Source organism: Misgurnus anguillicaudatus, chromosome 18 (genome assembly GCF_027580225.2).
Source record: "Misgurnus anguillicaudatus chromosome 18, ASM2758022v2, whole genome shotgun sequence".
Taxonomy (NCBI): domain Eukaryota; kingdom Metazoa; phylum Chordata; class Actinopteri; order Cypriniformes; family Cobitidae; genus Misgurnus; species Misgurnus anguillicaudatus.
The window spans coordinates 16958736-16977209 of record NC_073354.2 but is presented as its reverse complement, the minus strand read 5'-3'; the positions used below and the strand labels follow the sequence as shown (position 1 = coordinate 16977209).

Sequence of the window (18474 nt, the reverse complement as noted above, 5' to 3'; positions counted from 1 at the left end):
TATGACTAGGACTATACTCTCAATTTGGCGTAATAATCAAGGACTTTGCTGCCCTACCATGGCTACAGCAGGTGCAATGATATTACGAAATGCCCGAAAATAGTCCCCTGCTTATTGAAAGTAACCAAGGGGACTTTTTTGGGTGCTGTATAATACCCCCAGACCTGGAGATCGGCTGAATCGATTCCAAAACGGTAAAAATCAAATGTTTCACTGTAGGGGACCTGGAAAAAGTGGTAATTGGTAATTTAAACCATATTTAAAAACCATAATGCCGCACTCTCTCGCTTATCTCAAAGCTTGTAGTACCCTTGTTTGCCACTAGGTGCTTTTCAAGCACAAACAACCCATTGTAAGGTAACATACTGTATGATACTGTATGGCTACTGGGTTTAAATGAACCTATGCTGGGTTTTGTTGGGTCTTTTTGTTATGGTTAACTTAACCCAGTGGTTGGGATTGTCCATATTTTACTCAATCATGAGTTGAAACATCCCACAATTTCAGTGTATTATGAGTATAATGGTTGTTTGACCAATAACTGAGTTTCTTTCCAGATGTTAGAGACTCTCAACCGTGTGGACCAAGGTTGTGAAGGACTTCAGAGAGCAGCGTCTCTGCTAGAAGGGAGGCTGGCTGAGCTTGAAAACTGGAGCACCGAGGCCCAAGAGGTTTGCCTTCATCTCAAAGAATCACAGCATAGGGGCCACCGGGGAACACATCAAAGGGCTAAGGTGAGCAGATTTAACATGGTTTGTAGACATTTGGTAGATTAAAATAAACCCTTCACATCATCTCTTTGTGATTTCTGTTGCAGGCGCTGTTCGCCAGAGGATTACAGCTAGAAGAACAGGTGGTGACAGAAGCTGAAAAACTGCTGGTTCTTGTAAAATCAGTGCAGAAGAGCTGTCCCCTTCCTTACTTCAATACATTGGTCCTACAGGACAGAGTGAAACTGGCTATCTCTCTGTGTCAGGTACCAATGCATTTTAAACGCAGATCAGTATCATTTAATCCAATATACGTGGTAGGACATCCAAAAATGACAATTGTCCTTATTTTCTCTTATGTTGTTTCAAATCCATATCAGTTTTATCTCTTTTACATGAAATTACATACACTAGAATGGGGACAAAAAGTTTAAAGGGACACTCCACTTTTTTGAAAATATACTAATTTTCCAGCTCCCCTGGAGTTAAACATTTGATTTTTACCGTTTTGGAATCCATTCAGCTGATCTCCGGGTCTGGCGGTACCACTTCTAGCATAGCTTAGCATAATCCATTAAATCTGATTAGACCATTAGCATCATACTAAAAAATAACCAAAGTGATCAAACTTATGATATTTTTCCTTGGTAACTTTCAATAGCAGGGGAATATTTTCAGGCAATGCGTAATATCATTGCGTATATGGTCTAATCAGATTCAATGGATTTTGCTAAGCTATGCTAAAAGTGGTACCGCCAGACCCAGAGATCAGTTGAAAGGATTCCAAAATGGTAAAAATCAAATGTTTTACTCTAGGGGAGCCGGAAAATGAGCCTATTTTCCAAAAAAGTGGAGTGTCCTTTTAATGATACACAATGAAACGACCAAAGTAAATTAAAGTAAATAAACTGATTAATTTGAAAAGATCTTACTTCATCTTACTTAAAGGAACAGTATGTAGGATTGTGGCCAAAACTGGTACTGCAATCACAAAACTTGTGGCTAAAACTGGTACTGCAATCACACAACTGGTGGCCAAAATTTTAAATGACAATATCCTGGCCGGACCACTGTTGTCAAGTGATATAAATATTTGAAATGAAAATGATTTCTTAATGTCTAGTGAAATATCAGGGCCATTTTATGATTAATTGATATAAATTTCTTACATACTGTTACTTAAATGAAATGGTCATTGCTAGTCATTTAATGAGCTCTTATGAACACACCAAGAAGAGCTAGGATGGATTTTCAGTAATGTCAACCGTGATTTAAATGTAAGGTATCAGAAAACAGAAGAATATAGCAAAACAAGTCATAAGGTCCTAATTTAAATCTTTTTGTATGTCAAACAGGAGGTTACTGAGATGCTCAGTGGTCAAGGACTGAAGCGTGAAGGACAGTCGGATATTGCCCAGCCGCCTCCCAAAGTTACTGTGCGTGCATATACTGAGCCTGAGCTCCAGTCTGGAACCTTTAAACAACATCAGGCTCAAATGTTCCCCAAAAGCACCAGATCTTCTTTAGAGAACCCAGCAGAGCCTCAAAACCAAAAATGTCATTCCTCTCAGCTGGACACACAACTACAGGCCACCAGTGTCATCCAGCCCCAAGTTCCCCCTACTACCAATCCTCAGTTACAAGAGAAAAGTCCCAAAGATCCAACAAAAGCTATATGTCAGGTACAGCATACAGAGCTCAAACTGCCTTTAGTGTCATCGGTTGTTGGCAGGACAACTCGCATGAAAGCCCAGACTGAAATTCAGGTTGTTTGTGTAGACCCAAGTCAAACCAGTGCCACTGAACTATCAACAAGTCTCCAATCTCCTGCCTCATCTTCATTCAGCCCAAGTACTCCACCAAAATCGCAAACCTCTCTGGCCACCCCACACCAAAGGCAGAGGGTTCTGTCCAAAAGTCACAGCTTTCCACTGCCCCATGAACCATCACAAACACAGTCTTCATCCTCACCTACCTCCAGCCCAAACACTTTGCACACATGCGTTACAGTTACTCAACCTAAAATGCCAATTGAACAACACTTCCCTGAAAAGTCACAATCTACCTCAATGACCGCCCCACACCAAAAGTACAAGGTACTGGCTAAACGTCTAAGCTTTCCACAGACTCATGAGCCATCACAAATGCAAACACAAAAACAAAGTTTCCCACCCACTCAAAAACAAAACAGTCAGCCACCACAGTCAGGCCATCCAAAACTTCATGGAGGTCAAAGCAAGACTCCAGTTGTTCCTCATGTTCCAGTACAGAATGAAGTGTATGCCAGAGCTCAGGCTTTGGCCAGTAGCAGACTGGAAAAAGCCAAACACCGGCTCCAGGAACACTTACAGGAAGTCATCGCTGTGTTCAGTAACAGAGACCTATCTAAAAAACTAGTCAAGAAGAAGCAGGTGAGACATTTCTCTTTAAAATTGATACATTGATTATCATGAGCATACTCAGAAGGGTCTTTGATTATGTTATGCTGCACTTATGCAATACTTGGACTTATACTGACACCTTTTGGCGTCATGCAAAAGTTTTTAGTACATACTGATGTCATTGTTGCCATTTATGAATTCTGTGAGTAGTTAAAACGCCCATTATGTCAAGCTCATTAGACTATGTTTATTTTTATTAGACTATTGATTTGTCATGTCTGTGCATTATTTTTGATATAATTTTTTAAACTAGTATTCCTTATGTGTAAATCTTTGTAGTAGCACTTTGCTATAAGATTGTATTTCAACTTGAAATGCATATGCTAACATAAACACATTGTTTCCCAGACAGGGTTTAGATTTATCCAGGAGATTACTATATCTTCGTTATATTAGTACATTTTAAAGGGGACATATCATGAAATTTGACTTTTTTATGTTTAAGTGCTATGTTTGGGTCCTCAGTGCTTCTATGGACCTAGAAATTGTGAAAAAGATCAACCCAGTGGAAAAATAGGTCATTGAAATTTGGCTCCCTTGTGATGTCAGAAGGGGATTATACTGCCTCTTAATCTGCACTATCCATCCACAGCACTGCCATTTAGTGCAGAGATCAGCTCATTTGCATTTAAAAGGACACAACCAAAACGGCACATTTTTGCTAACACCTACAAAGTGGCAATTTTAACATGTTATAATAAATTATCTATATAGTGTTTTGAGCTAGAACTTCACATATATATTCTGGGGACACTAAAGATTTATTTGACATCTTAAAAAAGTCTTGAAATGTCCCCTTTAAGTCATTTTTACAAACATACTTTACAAAAACAATACTGGTGTGCATCTTAAGACAAACATTGGTAGTGATATATGTGATGATATGTCAGTACAAGTTGTTTTGAAATGAAGTCAGCTCAAACATGCATTTTAGTCTGGGACTTGCCTGTCTGGGAAACCACACCGTTATGCAATATAGTTTCCAGCTTTTATTAATCTTTGTTAGTGCCAACAAAATTGTTCATGTTAGTTTGCTATGCATTAAGTAATTTTAACATTTAAAAAATCTGTTAGTAAATAGTAAAAATATGAATATTAATAAATTTAGATTAATAATTCATGTTAACTTATGCATTAACTACTGTTAAGAAATACAATCTTATTGTAAAGTGTTACCGACATTTCTATGTGGATTAGGGGAGTAATGTGGAGTTGGGATGATTGTTGATCGCCCCATGTAAATATTTTCCTCCTCAGTCAGCATCATGGCTGCTCCGGCCGGCTGTGTTGGATGAGTTCCTGGAGGCTGTGAATGGAATGAATGCTTTCTGCTCTGATGCCCAGCTCAGAGATATGGAGCTCCTCTCGGAGACCGTCATGGCCCAGTGGGAGGTATAGCACTTACCATTGCATGCCACTAATGATAAACGCAAACCTCAGAGTGATGGCATCCTTCCTTAACTAACTTGATCACTGCAAAAAATGACTTTCTTACTTGTCTTGTTTTCAGTACAAATATCTAAAAAAAATTTAAATCAAGATTTATTTTCTTTATTAGCAAAATGACCTAAAAAAAATAAGTTAAATTTTTAGACAAAAATATAAAATTTAACCTGATAAGGATCACTGTGCCATACACAGCACACTCCCTCCCTTGCACATGAGGCTGCGTAAACGTCATTGCAACTGTGAAGCATTAAATCTTCAAAATATACGGTCATGCGGCACATCGTTTGAAAGCTTAGACTCTCAGGATTCCATTAAGCGAACACACAAAGCATAATATGATTTATAGCAGTCATAAAACTGTAGTTGTTAGTTACCTGAACAGGCGCCGATTTAGAATATTTACTTACCTTTAAAATCTTCCTTTTATCCGCTTTGGTGAAATTGCCCAAAGCAAATTGTTTATAAATCCCCAAAGTCCAAGGAAATTGAATATCCAAGTCTTTTAATCCAAAACGATTTGTTCGCCTCACAATCATGACTTTTCTGACCGAATAACGATATAAATACTGTATACTATTAGTTCACCAGCGGACATGCGTTCGAATCTCATTTTCATTCACTATTTATAGTGATATATTCGGATGTCACTTTTATTGTGCAATGTCTGAGGAACAAGTACGCCCCCTTGTGGAATTGCAGCCGTTTCATAAGAGACTACATTAATTTGTGCTTAAAACAAGCAAAAATATCTGCCAACTGAGTAAGAAAAATTTGTAAAAATAAGTTTACGTTTTGCTTAAACGCTTATTTTTAGAAATTTTTGTTTGTTTTAAGGACAAATTCACTTAAATTTGATATTTTTGTCTAAAAACTAGACTTATTTTCTTAGGTCATTTTGCTCATCAAGAAAATACATTTTGATTTAAGAATTTTTTGATATTTGTGCTGAAAACAAGACAAAAATACTAAGTAAGAAAGTCATTTTTTGCAGTAATTGTTATTGTTTAACTTTTTTCTAAAATTCATAGCGTGTTTTGGATTTGTTGTAAAAGTCAAATGAGCCTTTTTTTGCATGTAAACATCAAATGGTTTTTATATCATATTTAATATCATGTGTCCTGTTTCTAAGGGTTTACTGTATATTTCTGGAAAGATTTTTGTCTATTTTTTTTACTCAAAAGCCCTGTCTTTTGTTCAGGCGGTCCTTGCAGCAATAACAGCCTTTTCGCCTGATTTGGGGTGTAACCAGCCTGTTTTGAAATGTCAGATTAAAACTAACAGCTCCACGTCACTTGCACAGTGTGAACGCAACCAACAGGTATTTAATCCGCATGTCTCTGCTTGTGAGCACGAGGTGCACATTTCTTCTCAGCAACTGCAAACTTTCACATAGCACAAGGAATCATCATTTGCCACTTGTAAATCTTCAGCGGTATAATCTACAGGTATAATTTATTAACTGCTTGCGTGTTTAAGCAGGCTGATAAACTATAGTCAACCTGATATTTGCCTTTCAGCTGTATAATCATCTTTAGTGAACATTCCTCTATAATCACTAACAGTAAGCTGTCATCAAGCATCATTTATTGCTGCAAATTGATTTTTAACACGCTAATAAGCCCACTATACCCCACTTTAGATTATTGTGTATAAAACATACAATATGCATCAAATGGATATGTTTATATACATTAATGTGCAACTCACATTGAGAAGACAGGGCAATGTTCTTGTTGTGGAGAAATACTTATACAAATATCAGCCACTCCGTAATGTTTAAAGTTTATGGCCTGCCCAACTAAGAAACTCGGAAATAGAGATGATTCATGTCAAGTGTACATTAAAGAACTTCGTACTTACGGTACTTCCAATAGCACATGAAGGCATCTATCTACCGGTATTCATGGGTACCAAAGACGTCACTTCTACCATATTTGTGTCTGTCATGGCAGCCAACCCAGCACATCTAATATGCTGCTAAATTATCAAATGTATTAGTTTAAAGGCGGGGTGCATGATTTTTGAAAAACACTTTGGAAAAGGGAGTCGGGCCAACTACCAAAACACACTTGCAGCCAATCAGCAGTAAGGGGCGTGTCTACTTACCAACACTGGGTTGCGTGTGTGTGGGGCGGGTCTATTAAAAGAAGGTCCAGATTCTATTGGGGTGGGGGCGTGTTTGTTAAGGTGATTTCAAATGTAAACATTGGCTTTCAGAGAACATGCACCCCGCCTTTAATTGAGGGCTTACCAGAGGCAAAATGCTGATTGTACAATCTGGAGGTAGATGTCGGCTGCCAGCAAAATCGACAACATTTTTATATTTGTCTCATTCTGTATTAAATATTCCAGAATATTCATATTTCCAGAATTAAAAGGGTCTCATATAATATAATATCATATAATATCTGGTATTGTACATAGAGTAGACAACTTGGTGAACATTTTTGGCTTTAATTTAGCAACGCGCATGAACAATACTTCTCTAGCACTCTCTACCCTGTTACCATAACAACCCTGCACACCAAAGTTAACAGTGAATCACATCTTCTGAGTACACGTAACACCATTATCTCTACTATATTTCTAAAGTTTAATGGTAACATATAATGCATTGTTTTCATGAGCTGAAAAGTATTCATGAAACCTGCTTGGTGCACCTGCTGTCTCATATAAATGCCAAGGATCTTGTGAAGCAATATCATAATATGTTACAATTAATTGTTTTGTAGTCTTTATAATAAGTTGCTGGGACACAAAAAAAAGTCTGCTGTCCTGTCAAGTAACAGCGGGAACAAGCGTGCAACTGACGTCCACATACGCTCCTCATAATGTATATTGGCAAAAATGTATGTTAAAAAATTAGTAAAAATGTGTAAAGTGAACAGTTTAAGGAAAAGTAGTTTAGGACATATTGTAGTTCGGGGTTTCTCTGACGACTGTTGTTACAGCCATCAGCACAACATATCCCATGCATATTGTAATGAACCTCCTGTTAGTGTTTTATTGATCTTCCTCTGGTAGTGGTGGCTGCTGTGACCATAGACTAAAGCAGGGCGTGTAGCTGTGACCGGACACAAAAATGACGGAAACAAAACACAGTGACGTCACATGGTCCGGATAAATTAGCCCACATGAACACAAGCACCGAAATTCAGATAAAATATTCTAAGATATGTTTTAAGTGTCCATATTTTCCTTCTTAATTTTGAATACATATTCATGTAAAATCTATTTAGTTTTATTTGCATTGTTAGAAGGGGTTTATTTGTTGAAGGCTTGTGTTTTCATTTCTCAGGTCTGTTCCACGGCTGCTGATTCTTCAGGGCATCTGGATGCCTTGAGAAGCATGAATGAGAGTGTGCAACCCTCAGAGACGTTACATCTCACCACCACACATCTGAGGATGAGCACTGAGAAGATTGAGACAACACCGCACCGCACAAGTGACCTGGCACCATGCCATGACAGGTATAAAAGAGTGACCAAATTTAGGTTTTCGTAAATTTAGGTTTGCCCTCTGGTTCGCAAGTCATTGCAAAGAAAAAAATAAAATAATACCACAGGTGCCATACATATGCCTTACATACAGAGTCATACCTACATGTAGTAAAAAACACATTTTAGTTTTTTTGTAATACAAGTAAATTATATACTCTAGATGCAGGTTAAAACATTTTGGGGTGCTTTCCCGGACAGGGTTTATCCTAGTCCCAGAATAAAATGCATGTTTGAACTGCCTTAATGTATTACTTAATTTAACATATATCAGTGCCATTGTTTTGTTTCAATATGCACACCCGTATTGTTTTTTGTAAGGTATGTTTGTAAAAACTACTAAAATGTCCTTTTATAAGTAAGGCCTAGTCCTGGATTAACCTAATCCTTGTCCGAGAAACTGCCCCTTTGGGTACTAAGTGTTCTCTTAAGAAATGAAGCCAATGGTCATTTGGCCAAAACTGGATAAATAAACATACTACATAATGTCATAAAGGCTTGTGAGGTTTAGTAAAAGACTTACGGCTATAACTATCAAACATCTTTGTCTCATATAAAAACCATAGAAGTCAATGGAAAGTCCCCACCATGGTATAAACACAATGTGTGTGTGTTTTAGCAGGAAAGAACGTGTACAGGATCATGTCCCGCTAAAAGAGTCTTCAGCGCCCGATGACCAATCGCAAAGCCTTATCCCCTCACAGGTACACATGCTTATGTTTTGCATGTCAATGTATTCCACTGTTTCTTTATATCTTTTTAGATTTCATATGAAATCGATGTCAACATTGGCCACCATGACAGGGACTTCTTAGCCCTGCTTGGCTGTTGTTTATGAGCACATGGGAAGCTCAGAGGAGTTCATCTGCTCATATCTGTTTGTAAATAAAGTTGTCTTCACCCCATTTGTAGTAATGATTTGGCTGCTGTCTCATAGGCCATTGTCCAGATAAACACAGTGGAAATAAAGCAGATACCTGAGAAGACCATCATCCACCCCACCTCAGTACAGGATGTTAAGGTTTCTCCAGGATTCGAAGCTATGAGCAGGTAAATTTTTATGCTCACAGGATTTCAAATTGCCACGATTATATTATTTCCTTGATTTTTTTGGTGACATCTGTGCAAGTGAGTAGATTTTGTTGACAGTAAAGTAACCAGTGGCGGCTCGTGACTGCTCATCTGAGGGGCACTAATTCAAAATAAGTGTTCGGAGTGGCATGTGTGTTGCTTGCGTTTTCAAAAAAATATGTGTTTGTTGTGTCATGTAAACCATGTGCATGACGTGTTTTGTCAAAATAAGGGCTTCTGCACACGCGTCAAAACCATTTATTCGTTCACAAAATACACGCAAGACACTCCCTTAACATTAAACTCTGATTACGCATTTTTGCGAGATTATGCGAGTATCTTGCAAACGCAAACATTTCTTTTATCATAAGGGCCTGATGCAGATGCATCTAAAGGGTTTATTTTGACAAGATACGTGATGCACATAGGTTCACTCGATGCGCAGAGCACATATTTTGAAACTACGAACCACACACATGACGGCCTACAAACATGTTGTGATGAACTTTGCATCGAGTGCCCTTGAAAAAAGAAGTCACTGGCCGCCACTGAAAGTAACATATCTAAAAATCTAAAATAGGACTTATATAGGACTGTTTTCCTGTAACTCAATTGGTAGAGGATTGCTTTAGCACATCAAAAGGTTTTGGGTTCAATCCCCAGGGAACACATACTGATAAATACTGTAAATATCTTGTAATGCACTGTAAGTTGCTTTTGCATATAAAGCATCTGTCAAATGACTAAATATATTGTAATTTTACTTTTAATAAAATATTAATAATAAATATGAATAATTATAGAAAACAATCTAAATAATTATTAATTAATGTAATATAATGTATATAATTTAAAATAAATAAATTATAAAAAAATGGTAACATTATATTAGCAGGGTGAAGGAAAGCTTTAAATCAAGGGCATAGTTACAGTAGGGTTACAACATGGGTAGTCCATAGGTATTTTTAACATTTGAATTACAAAAGCACTTTGTATTAGTAACCACCTGTAGTCCATCCTGTATCTTATATGTAGGACTAAATAAGTGCCTATTTCTTTATACTCCAGCTACACGGCGGCAAAATCAGCATTTCAGCAGCGGTTGCTGAAGAACGATGAGCAGATCGGATCAGAGCTTCCCATAAGCCCCAGCATCTCTGCAGACTCCATAAAAAGTTATCTGCAAGACTTACTGGTCAGTCTCTCTTACTGCTTTCTTGATTCGGGATGGGTTTTATATATGCACATACTGTAAGAAAGCCTGTGTGCTCGTTTAGGCTCTGAAGAAGCAGACGGAGGCGTTGTGGTTCGAGTTTGAGCTTCAGTGTTCTCAGCTAATGGAGGGTGGCTGTGATATAGAGCAGGAGAAATCTCAGCTCATTCAGCAGTGGAGGGGACAGCAGATCTTCATTCAGGACAGGTGAGATGCACATACCAGACTTACTGTACAATGATTGGTTTTAAAGACATGCAGTTACTAATAATGTTTTATTTATTGTTCAGAGTGAAGTCCCTTGAAGGTGCTATAGAGCTGCTGGAGTCAGTAGATGTTCAGATCGGGCTAATCTCTGATCAGTGGAATCAAATAATTCAGAAACCTGTTAACATTACAAACTTCACTGTTGATCAAAGCAAAACTCTACATGAAGATCTAAAGGTACAAGATCTTCTGATTTTATTTACAATCTTGCAGAAAAATGTTATGCATGTTAATGGGTTTTGACGCATTAGTGCTGTAGTGCTGACACATTGCTGCATTAAAACCTTTACACACACACAAAAAAAAACATTGTTTAAAGTAACGTATGATTAAGATTCTTTTTCTTTCAGTAACCTTATAAAACTGTAGCCTAATCCTCATGGAGGTTGCCATGATGGTCAGAGGACCATCCTGTGACAGTAATTTATTCATGTTTAAAACAGCTTGAATGTAACACCCTTTCCTCATTTAGTATACGTGGATGTATGAATATGCAAATTAGTCCCCGCCTCTACTACTCAATCATATCACTCAGACTATAGATTTGAATATGTGAAATAAGTTCCCGTCTCCTCTCTTTCACCGCCTCGGACGATTGATATAAAAAGTTTGGTTCCGAAATGCAATAAATCCATTTTGACTAATTTCGGTAACAATGCGTTTTCTATACCAAGAAAGTGACAAGATGAAAACCACTATTTTCTGTTACAAACTTTCACATAGCATCTTTAGGTTATAATAACATAAAGAATTCAAATCCATAACTTGATTTTCAAAGATTTATTATAAAAATTGTTGACAGAACCTGATGCTGTCGTATGAGAACAAGCAACAGCCAACATTTTTTTCATCTCCTGAGTGCCTCTCGCGTAAATTATTCGATTTTGATGGCTTACGTTTCTTTCCCGTCACAGAAAACCACCACAGGTTTATAAATGGCATCAAAAGGATTATTTTGTTTTTGTTTGTTTGTTGATCACGAAGTACAAAGTAGATGAGAAAACTAGAAGTCTGTGTGAATTCAATGAAATCATTGTGATTTGTTGAGCGGATTTATTGCATTCTGCAGAAAAGGGGGAGTGGCGTTTATTGCGTTTTGGGAAAAAAGGGAGAAAAGATGACATATTGGATTTTGCGTAAAATTAATAATTTACTTTTTAATACTGACCTGATATAATACTGATTTTGGCGGTAACTCACTAAAAAAAATGGCTTTTAACGCCTTTTGGAACCAAACTCTTCATATATTTGTACATAGATGCTACATTTGTCAGTTTCAGACACATAACTGCGAAGTCCATTTTCACAATGCATATTTGAACTGGGCATTCTTGAGACATATGCTGGTCTTTGAGACTTTGGAAAACTCCAATTTTATGGTGAAAATACTCAGCAATGCTGTTTTGCACATGAATTTCCACATAAGCTGTCTTAAAACATATTATAAACACCACAATAAAAATTAAATTTTTAATACAGGCGGAATTTAAATATTACTTCACTGTATATTGGTAACCCCTGTTTTCGACATCTTTAGTCATTAGAAATTAAACATTGTTTATTGAGTTTTCTACTATTTAGTGCCTAGAGGAACATGTGCATGCTCACTCATTCGTAAATTACTTAAGACAAGAGCATCTGCTAACTGAATAAATGTAAATGTACAGTGGCTTAAATGAAAACTTTGTTTTGGATAATTCTGCATCTACACCACTAGGTGTCAATATGAGTACAACCCAACTGCCCATCTTAGCATGTACTGTACTTGGATGTCTGGATTCAGGCTGGGTTTTCTTTTAATGGAAATTACCATATGTCTTGGTATAGTCTCAGGGTGCATAGAAACATTAGTTACCTTACTTTTCATGAAAACATTTTTTGCTTATTCATCATCTAGTTCCAAAGTTTGCTCTCAGATTTCTCTTTAAATATGTTTTATGTAAATTTATAAATTAGACCAGATGTACTTTGCATGTCCAAACTTATTTAACAACCACAATTTTATTGTTTGTCCAGCGTCTATATGACAGTATTGAGACAGAGCTCAATCGCCTTCCTAAGGATAAAGGTACAAAGAGGGACCCTGAGGATTTGAGTCACATCAAGCTCCAAGCCCATCTCCCCCTGCAGCAAGCTTTCAATAGCCGCACTTACTGCTTAGAGCAACAAAAGCAGCGTTTAACAAAGACTAAGTCGACCCTGGTTGCCCTCGAGAACCTCCTATCCCATCTCCAGCAGGTGAATGAAGACCTCATAGCAGCTCAGAAGACTTCAGCCTCCAATTTAGCCTCCATCCGGCAAAGCCTTTTACAGATCAGCGAGGAATCGGTTCAGCTAGACCGAATACTGGAAGATGCTGGCATGAGAATAGCTTTGGATGATAAACCGAGCAGCTGTCATGAGATGGTGTCAGCTGTGGCTCTGCGTGCAGAAGAGGTTGAGGTCAGACCAGCTGTAGGGCGGAGGCGATCACAAAAAGGTGGGAAAGGCAGAGAACAGGGCGAGCAGAGAGAAAAATCGTTTTGTAGTAAGAGGTTGGCCCTGCAGGTGACACTGAGGGACGTGCAGACGGCTCTGGAAAGACATGGGCTGAGGGAGCCCACACTTCCTGCTCTACAACATAGGTGAATTGCATTTAAAACATAATCACAACTATCTTAATATCTTGCTTTTTATGTGACTGGGTGATTCTCACAAAACCATAGAAACACCATGGCACTAATGATTTAAGATATAAAATGTGTAATATAGTAATATTAAAAAGCATCAGAATTAACACCATACTGTGTTCTACCTTGCACAATGTGTGATTTCAACATAAGAATTTATAATTTGTTCATTTTATCTCATTTTCTGCTGAAATTCTCATTACCGCAATGCGTCCGGCTGTGTTTGAACATGCGTTATGTTGTAATTTAAACAAATTAACACAAAAATATTTAGAAAAAAATAAATGATTGTTTTGCTAGACTACTTTACATGACAGAAAAATAATTTACTTAATATTCATTTATAATAATAAGAATGAAGAAAAATTAGGAAAATGATGTGTCCATGCCTGATGTTCTCATCCTCCGCAACACTTTTTGAGAACAGTTTAAGCACACATACAGAATTTGAATAAAGTTTGATTTTGAGTGACAAAGCACATGAACCAGTTACTTTAAGATGGCTACCAGGTAAGATCATCTCTTTATATCTTTCCAGTTAAATTTGATATATTCTCTTGTCAGAATGCTTAAACGACATTTTGATTATCATTACCGGAACAGATGCTTATTAAATGTTAATTTAATTAATAGAAGCATAATACTTTTTTTTTTTTGATTTTGCATATTACAGTATACATAAGAGAACATATAACAAGAAATAAATTAGTAACATAAAAAAAAGAAGATAAAAGGGGAATATGGATGGACATAAAATTACATTTCAAAGAAAAATAGTACAATCAGAGTGAGTAATAATAGATCACTGTTCTGGTTTGAGAAGATCCACAAAGGGTTGCCATACTTTTTGGAATTGCCGTTGGGATTTATGGTCCAGGGAACGTATCCTTTCCAATTGTATAACATGAAACAGTTCACTCATCCAGACTTTGAAACATGGGGGATCCGGTGATTTCCAGTTTACAAGTATTGCCTTTTTTGCAAGAGTCATTCCCATCAGTATGGATTTTTGCTGCAAATTTGGGAGAGTGTTTAATGTCTCAGAAGCTCCAAGAATTGCCAGATTGTGATCTGGCTTAATCTCCTGTTGGAATACTTTTGAGAAAAGATCAAATATAGCAGTCCAGAACTGAAACAATTCAGAACAAAACCAAAACATATGTGACAAGGTGCCCTCTTTTATTTTACATCTGTCACAGAGTGGAGAGACAGTGCTGAATATTATATGTAATCTAGTAGAAGCATAATACTTTGATTTTAAATGCATGTGCAGAATCTCCAAATTATGTTCTTTCAGGTTTGTCATGTCATTTTGAAAATATGTCAGGTTTCTTCGAAATATAAAAAAAGTTGTATATTGTGGAGGTGTTGCGGTATATGAGCTAAAAAAAAAACGTACAATTAAAAAATAAAGATTATTTCAGAATTTCAATTTACTGTGCATGACTATTAACAATCCATTTTTAAAAATGTGAAAATATATTAGCTTTTCTAACAGTATTGATGTTTTCTGACTGTTGCGGTAATGAGATTTTTTAGGACTTATTTTTGAAATTACAAAAAGTGTTAAATGATAAGTAAAAGTTTTTAAATGAATGTTTCCATATACTTCAGACTTTGCTTCTAATGTCTGGTGGGAAAAAAGTAAATTTAAGCAATTTTTACATTTTCATGCTTGACATTTTAAAACCAAGTTTTCGTGAGAATCACCCGACTACTGTTAGCAAATGTTAGCTGATACCCAAATATATATTTAGATCCCATGTTTTAAACTTGCATTAATGTCAGACTCAATTGTCTTTTCACAACACAATTTTTAACTCAAAAATGTGACCCTGCCTGTAAAATCCAGATTACAAGCACCAAAAGTTACATTTCACTCAATGATTTGATTTCAGTCTGTAACATGGCTTCCTCAGTCAAAATCTTACATTTCACAGGCTGTTTTTACAAACAGGGGCGCAAATATTACATGAAAGAAGCCTGTGAACAGCAGTTCCTATTAACCTTAGTATAATTTAATAGAGGTAATTTTAAACTGATTTGATCCGTTTGATCACATTTGTCTCTCTCTCTCTCTCTCTCTCTCTCTCTCTCTCTCTCTCTCTCTCTCTCTCTCTCTCTCTCTCTCTCTCTCTCTCTCAGGTTGCGCTTCCTGACTGAAACCGAGAGTAAACTGGTTGCGCTACGCTCCGAGATTCAGGATCTGAAGGATTCATCTGCACAAACAAGCACCTCAGACACAGGTCTTAGTGAACTGCAGATGGATTGTGAAAATGCCCATAAATCTGTCACTGAGAGGTGAGGAGGGGCTGATACAGTATGATTATAGGAATGATATTACAACTTGCATAGGTTGTCATCACACAGCATTATGTTTTTAATCTGGACCCATATGTTGCAGTCGTGAGCAGTGCATCTCATTGACCGACCTCCTGAAGAAGTTTCAGAGCTGTCGTAATAGTTTGGGCAGCACTTTGCAGAGAGCCGAGCAAACTGTGGGTGATCAGGCTTCTTACATGAGCAAAGACAACCTACAGCTCTTAATCAATAAGGTACAGAGTTATTGGTTAAAGGGTGGAAAATCATAGAGTGTTGGTTGTTATCCTTAGCGGACGGTAGATGGCAGTGTTAACCGCAAAATGTCAGATATAATAAAGAGTATCGCGCTAGTAGGAGTGCTGGTATCAGCTAACATATAGTACAGTTTTATAGCTACACTTATAATGTCTCTCATCCAATCAGATTTGAGGACTGGAAATAGCTGTTGCATAATAAAAAACCTATTCAAATGTAAATTAGACAGTAATGTAGTAATATTTACATTGCATGTGTGTGTGTGTATGTGTGCATAACCAGGTCAACATTATAAAGTCAGAGCTGAGTGATCTTGGAGATGGGATGGAGGAGTTCAGAGCTGTGTGCAAACAGCTGCAGTCTCAGATGATAATGATCTCTGACTTTACTGACGCCCCATTTGAGACCGAAGCTGAGACACTAATGGATCGCTGGCTTGATGTACGTTCACCTAGATAAAGCTAAATATTTTCGATTACTTCATATGTTTATATTGAGTACTGTTATTGCTTAAAGGGCACCTATGGTACGATTCACTGTCTTACATTTCCTTTGGTGTGTAAACAATATGCAAACCCCAAAGTAAACAATGACGCCAGTTATCGTTTCCAATGTAAATCTGTTTTCTTGGACTACAACAAGTACACGGATTATAGGCAACAGTGTACTTTCTAGGCCTGTTGATGTGAACATGGCGGTTCCTCCCGCTTCTGAAATACAGCCTGTAAGTTAACTCTTGTTAGCATTGCCTTGTGAGCGAATCTTTCAAACATGGTAAGGAGCGGCATATTTCCGGCTGACGTCAGAGGTATTCAGACCAATCACAACCTACAGATTAGCTGCCCAATCAGGGATAGAGCGCTTTTCAGATCGATGAGCTTTGTACAAAATCAGAGCGTTTGAGATGTTTTTTGAACCATAAACAACGCGAACACATTGTATTATACCAAATACACAAAATAACGTTTTCTTTTAGCAATGAAATAGGTTCCCTTTAATCACAAGATTGTTTTTTATTCATTTTTAATGTAATGTAAATTGTCAGTTTTGCCATTAAGCTGCAAATGTTCTTATTACAGGTTACTGAGAAGACAGACAATCACCTAGACAGCCTTCGGGCTGGGTTTTCTCTTTGGGAAAAACTCCTCTTATTGGCTGGAGAAGTAGAGAACTGGACTGCCCAAAAGCTGATGTCACTTGCTCAGACACAGCCCTTTGAGACTGATCAAGATGTGTCTGACATGGAGGTAAAATCTTTTAGTTAATTTTAGATGCCGCTTTAAAATATATATATTTTTTTTAGATTAAGTCACATTTTTAATGTTTGCAGTTTTCAACAAAACTAAAACAAAATAGTAACGCAATAATTTACAGTAGATAACAAAGCACACTTTTAGATAGAAATTGGTGAAAACATGAAAACACATTTAGATAAAAACTCATTTAAGAATGCTTGAAACGCCAATGGTGACCTGATGTGTCAAATGTTATTAATCTGACCAGGATGAGTTGAGGGCTCAGGAAGGCAACATTGAACATTTTCATCGCAGATCATCAGAGATCCAGGATCTTCTGCAAAGTCCAGAGTTTCCATTGGAGCTGCAGGTGATGCTCAGATACACCAATAAACACAATGTGCTGTTTTATGTAAATTTCTGTTCTGTATCAACAAATGATCTTAAAAATATAAATCAAGGATAACATCATTAGTATGCTTTTTATAGGTGACTGAGAGTCAGATGAGAAAGAAGATGGCAGAGGTGAAGGAGATCTTTTCAGAGACCAGCGATGTCTTCTCACAGTTGGTAGCTGCTAAAGCGCAAGTGGCATCTGAAATAGCGAAACACCTGTCAAGCATCCAGACCATCACAAATGTTTTGTGCACACCAACTCAATACGAAGACCCACAGGTTCTAAACACAATCCAGGTAAATGTCCCATTATGAAAAATATCACAATGTAAAATATAATTCATTTGTTGAAGTGTCATTTCAGCCTATCTGCCACTAAATATTCATGTAACTTTGACAGGGCTTATCAGAGCAGCTGCAAGTGGAAGCAGAGCAGGCAGATGCTTTGCTGCAACAGATTGAACTTCTGGTCAGCATTGCAGGTCCAAAAAAACTTGCAGGCACTGGTTGAAGATGGGACTCGACTTCAAGAAAGCATCTGCAGAACCAGAGATCTGATCATGGAGAAAAAAGAGTGGGTGATGAATCCCAACAGGCCCAAAGATCTTCACACGGCCCAAGAACAAATCAAGCTTCAGTCTGAAACAACACAAGGCCATCCACCAAAAGATACTCAGCCTGTGGATGCTCAGGGTCCACAATCTCAGTCTCACATCAAAATAGTGGAACAGTCACATAAAAAGCGTGATGATCTCAGTTTTGTGGCCTTTGAACAGCAGGCTGGCACCTGGACCAGTGGTCTACAGTCTTATATTGAGGAGGATACTTTTGAAAGATTCGGAGCAATAAAGGTAATTTTCTTGTACTGGTTCATTTTGTTCTTTGAGGGCTTTGAAGTACCTTGAACTGGAATATGACGTAGTGTTGTCAGAAATAATTTTTAGTTTC

The 18474-nt window shown here is 37.4% G+C and overlaps 1 protein-coding gene across 1 annotated transcript in view; it reads left to right on the top strand.

Annotated features, from left to right (window-relative positions):
* syne2a (spectrin repeat containing, nuclear envelope 2a) overlaps positions 1-18474 on the top strand; it is a 140337-nt gene that overhangs the window by 23562 nt on the left and 98301 nt on the right. The window contains 19 exon segments of the mRNA XM_073855956.1: positions 558-734; positions 818-976; positions 2066-3121; positions 4409-4543; positions 7899-8071; positions 8718-8802; positions 9036-9148; positions 10238-10364; positions 10447-10589; positions 10673-10826; positions 12666-13273; positions 15464-15619; positions 15723-15873; positions 16178-16336; positions 16975-17142; positions 17399-17500; positions 17620-17823; positions 17927-18010; positions 18012-18377. Coding sequence (XP_073712057.1) covers positions 558-734; positions 818-976; positions 2066-3121; positions 4409-4543; positions 7899-8071; positions 8718-8802; positions 9036-9148; positions 10238-10364; positions 10447-10589; positions 10673-10826; positions 12666-13273; positions 15464-15619; positions 15723-15873; positions 16178-16336; positions 16975-17142; positions 17399-17500; positions 17620-17823; positions 17927-18010; positions 18012-18377 — 4320 coding nt within the window.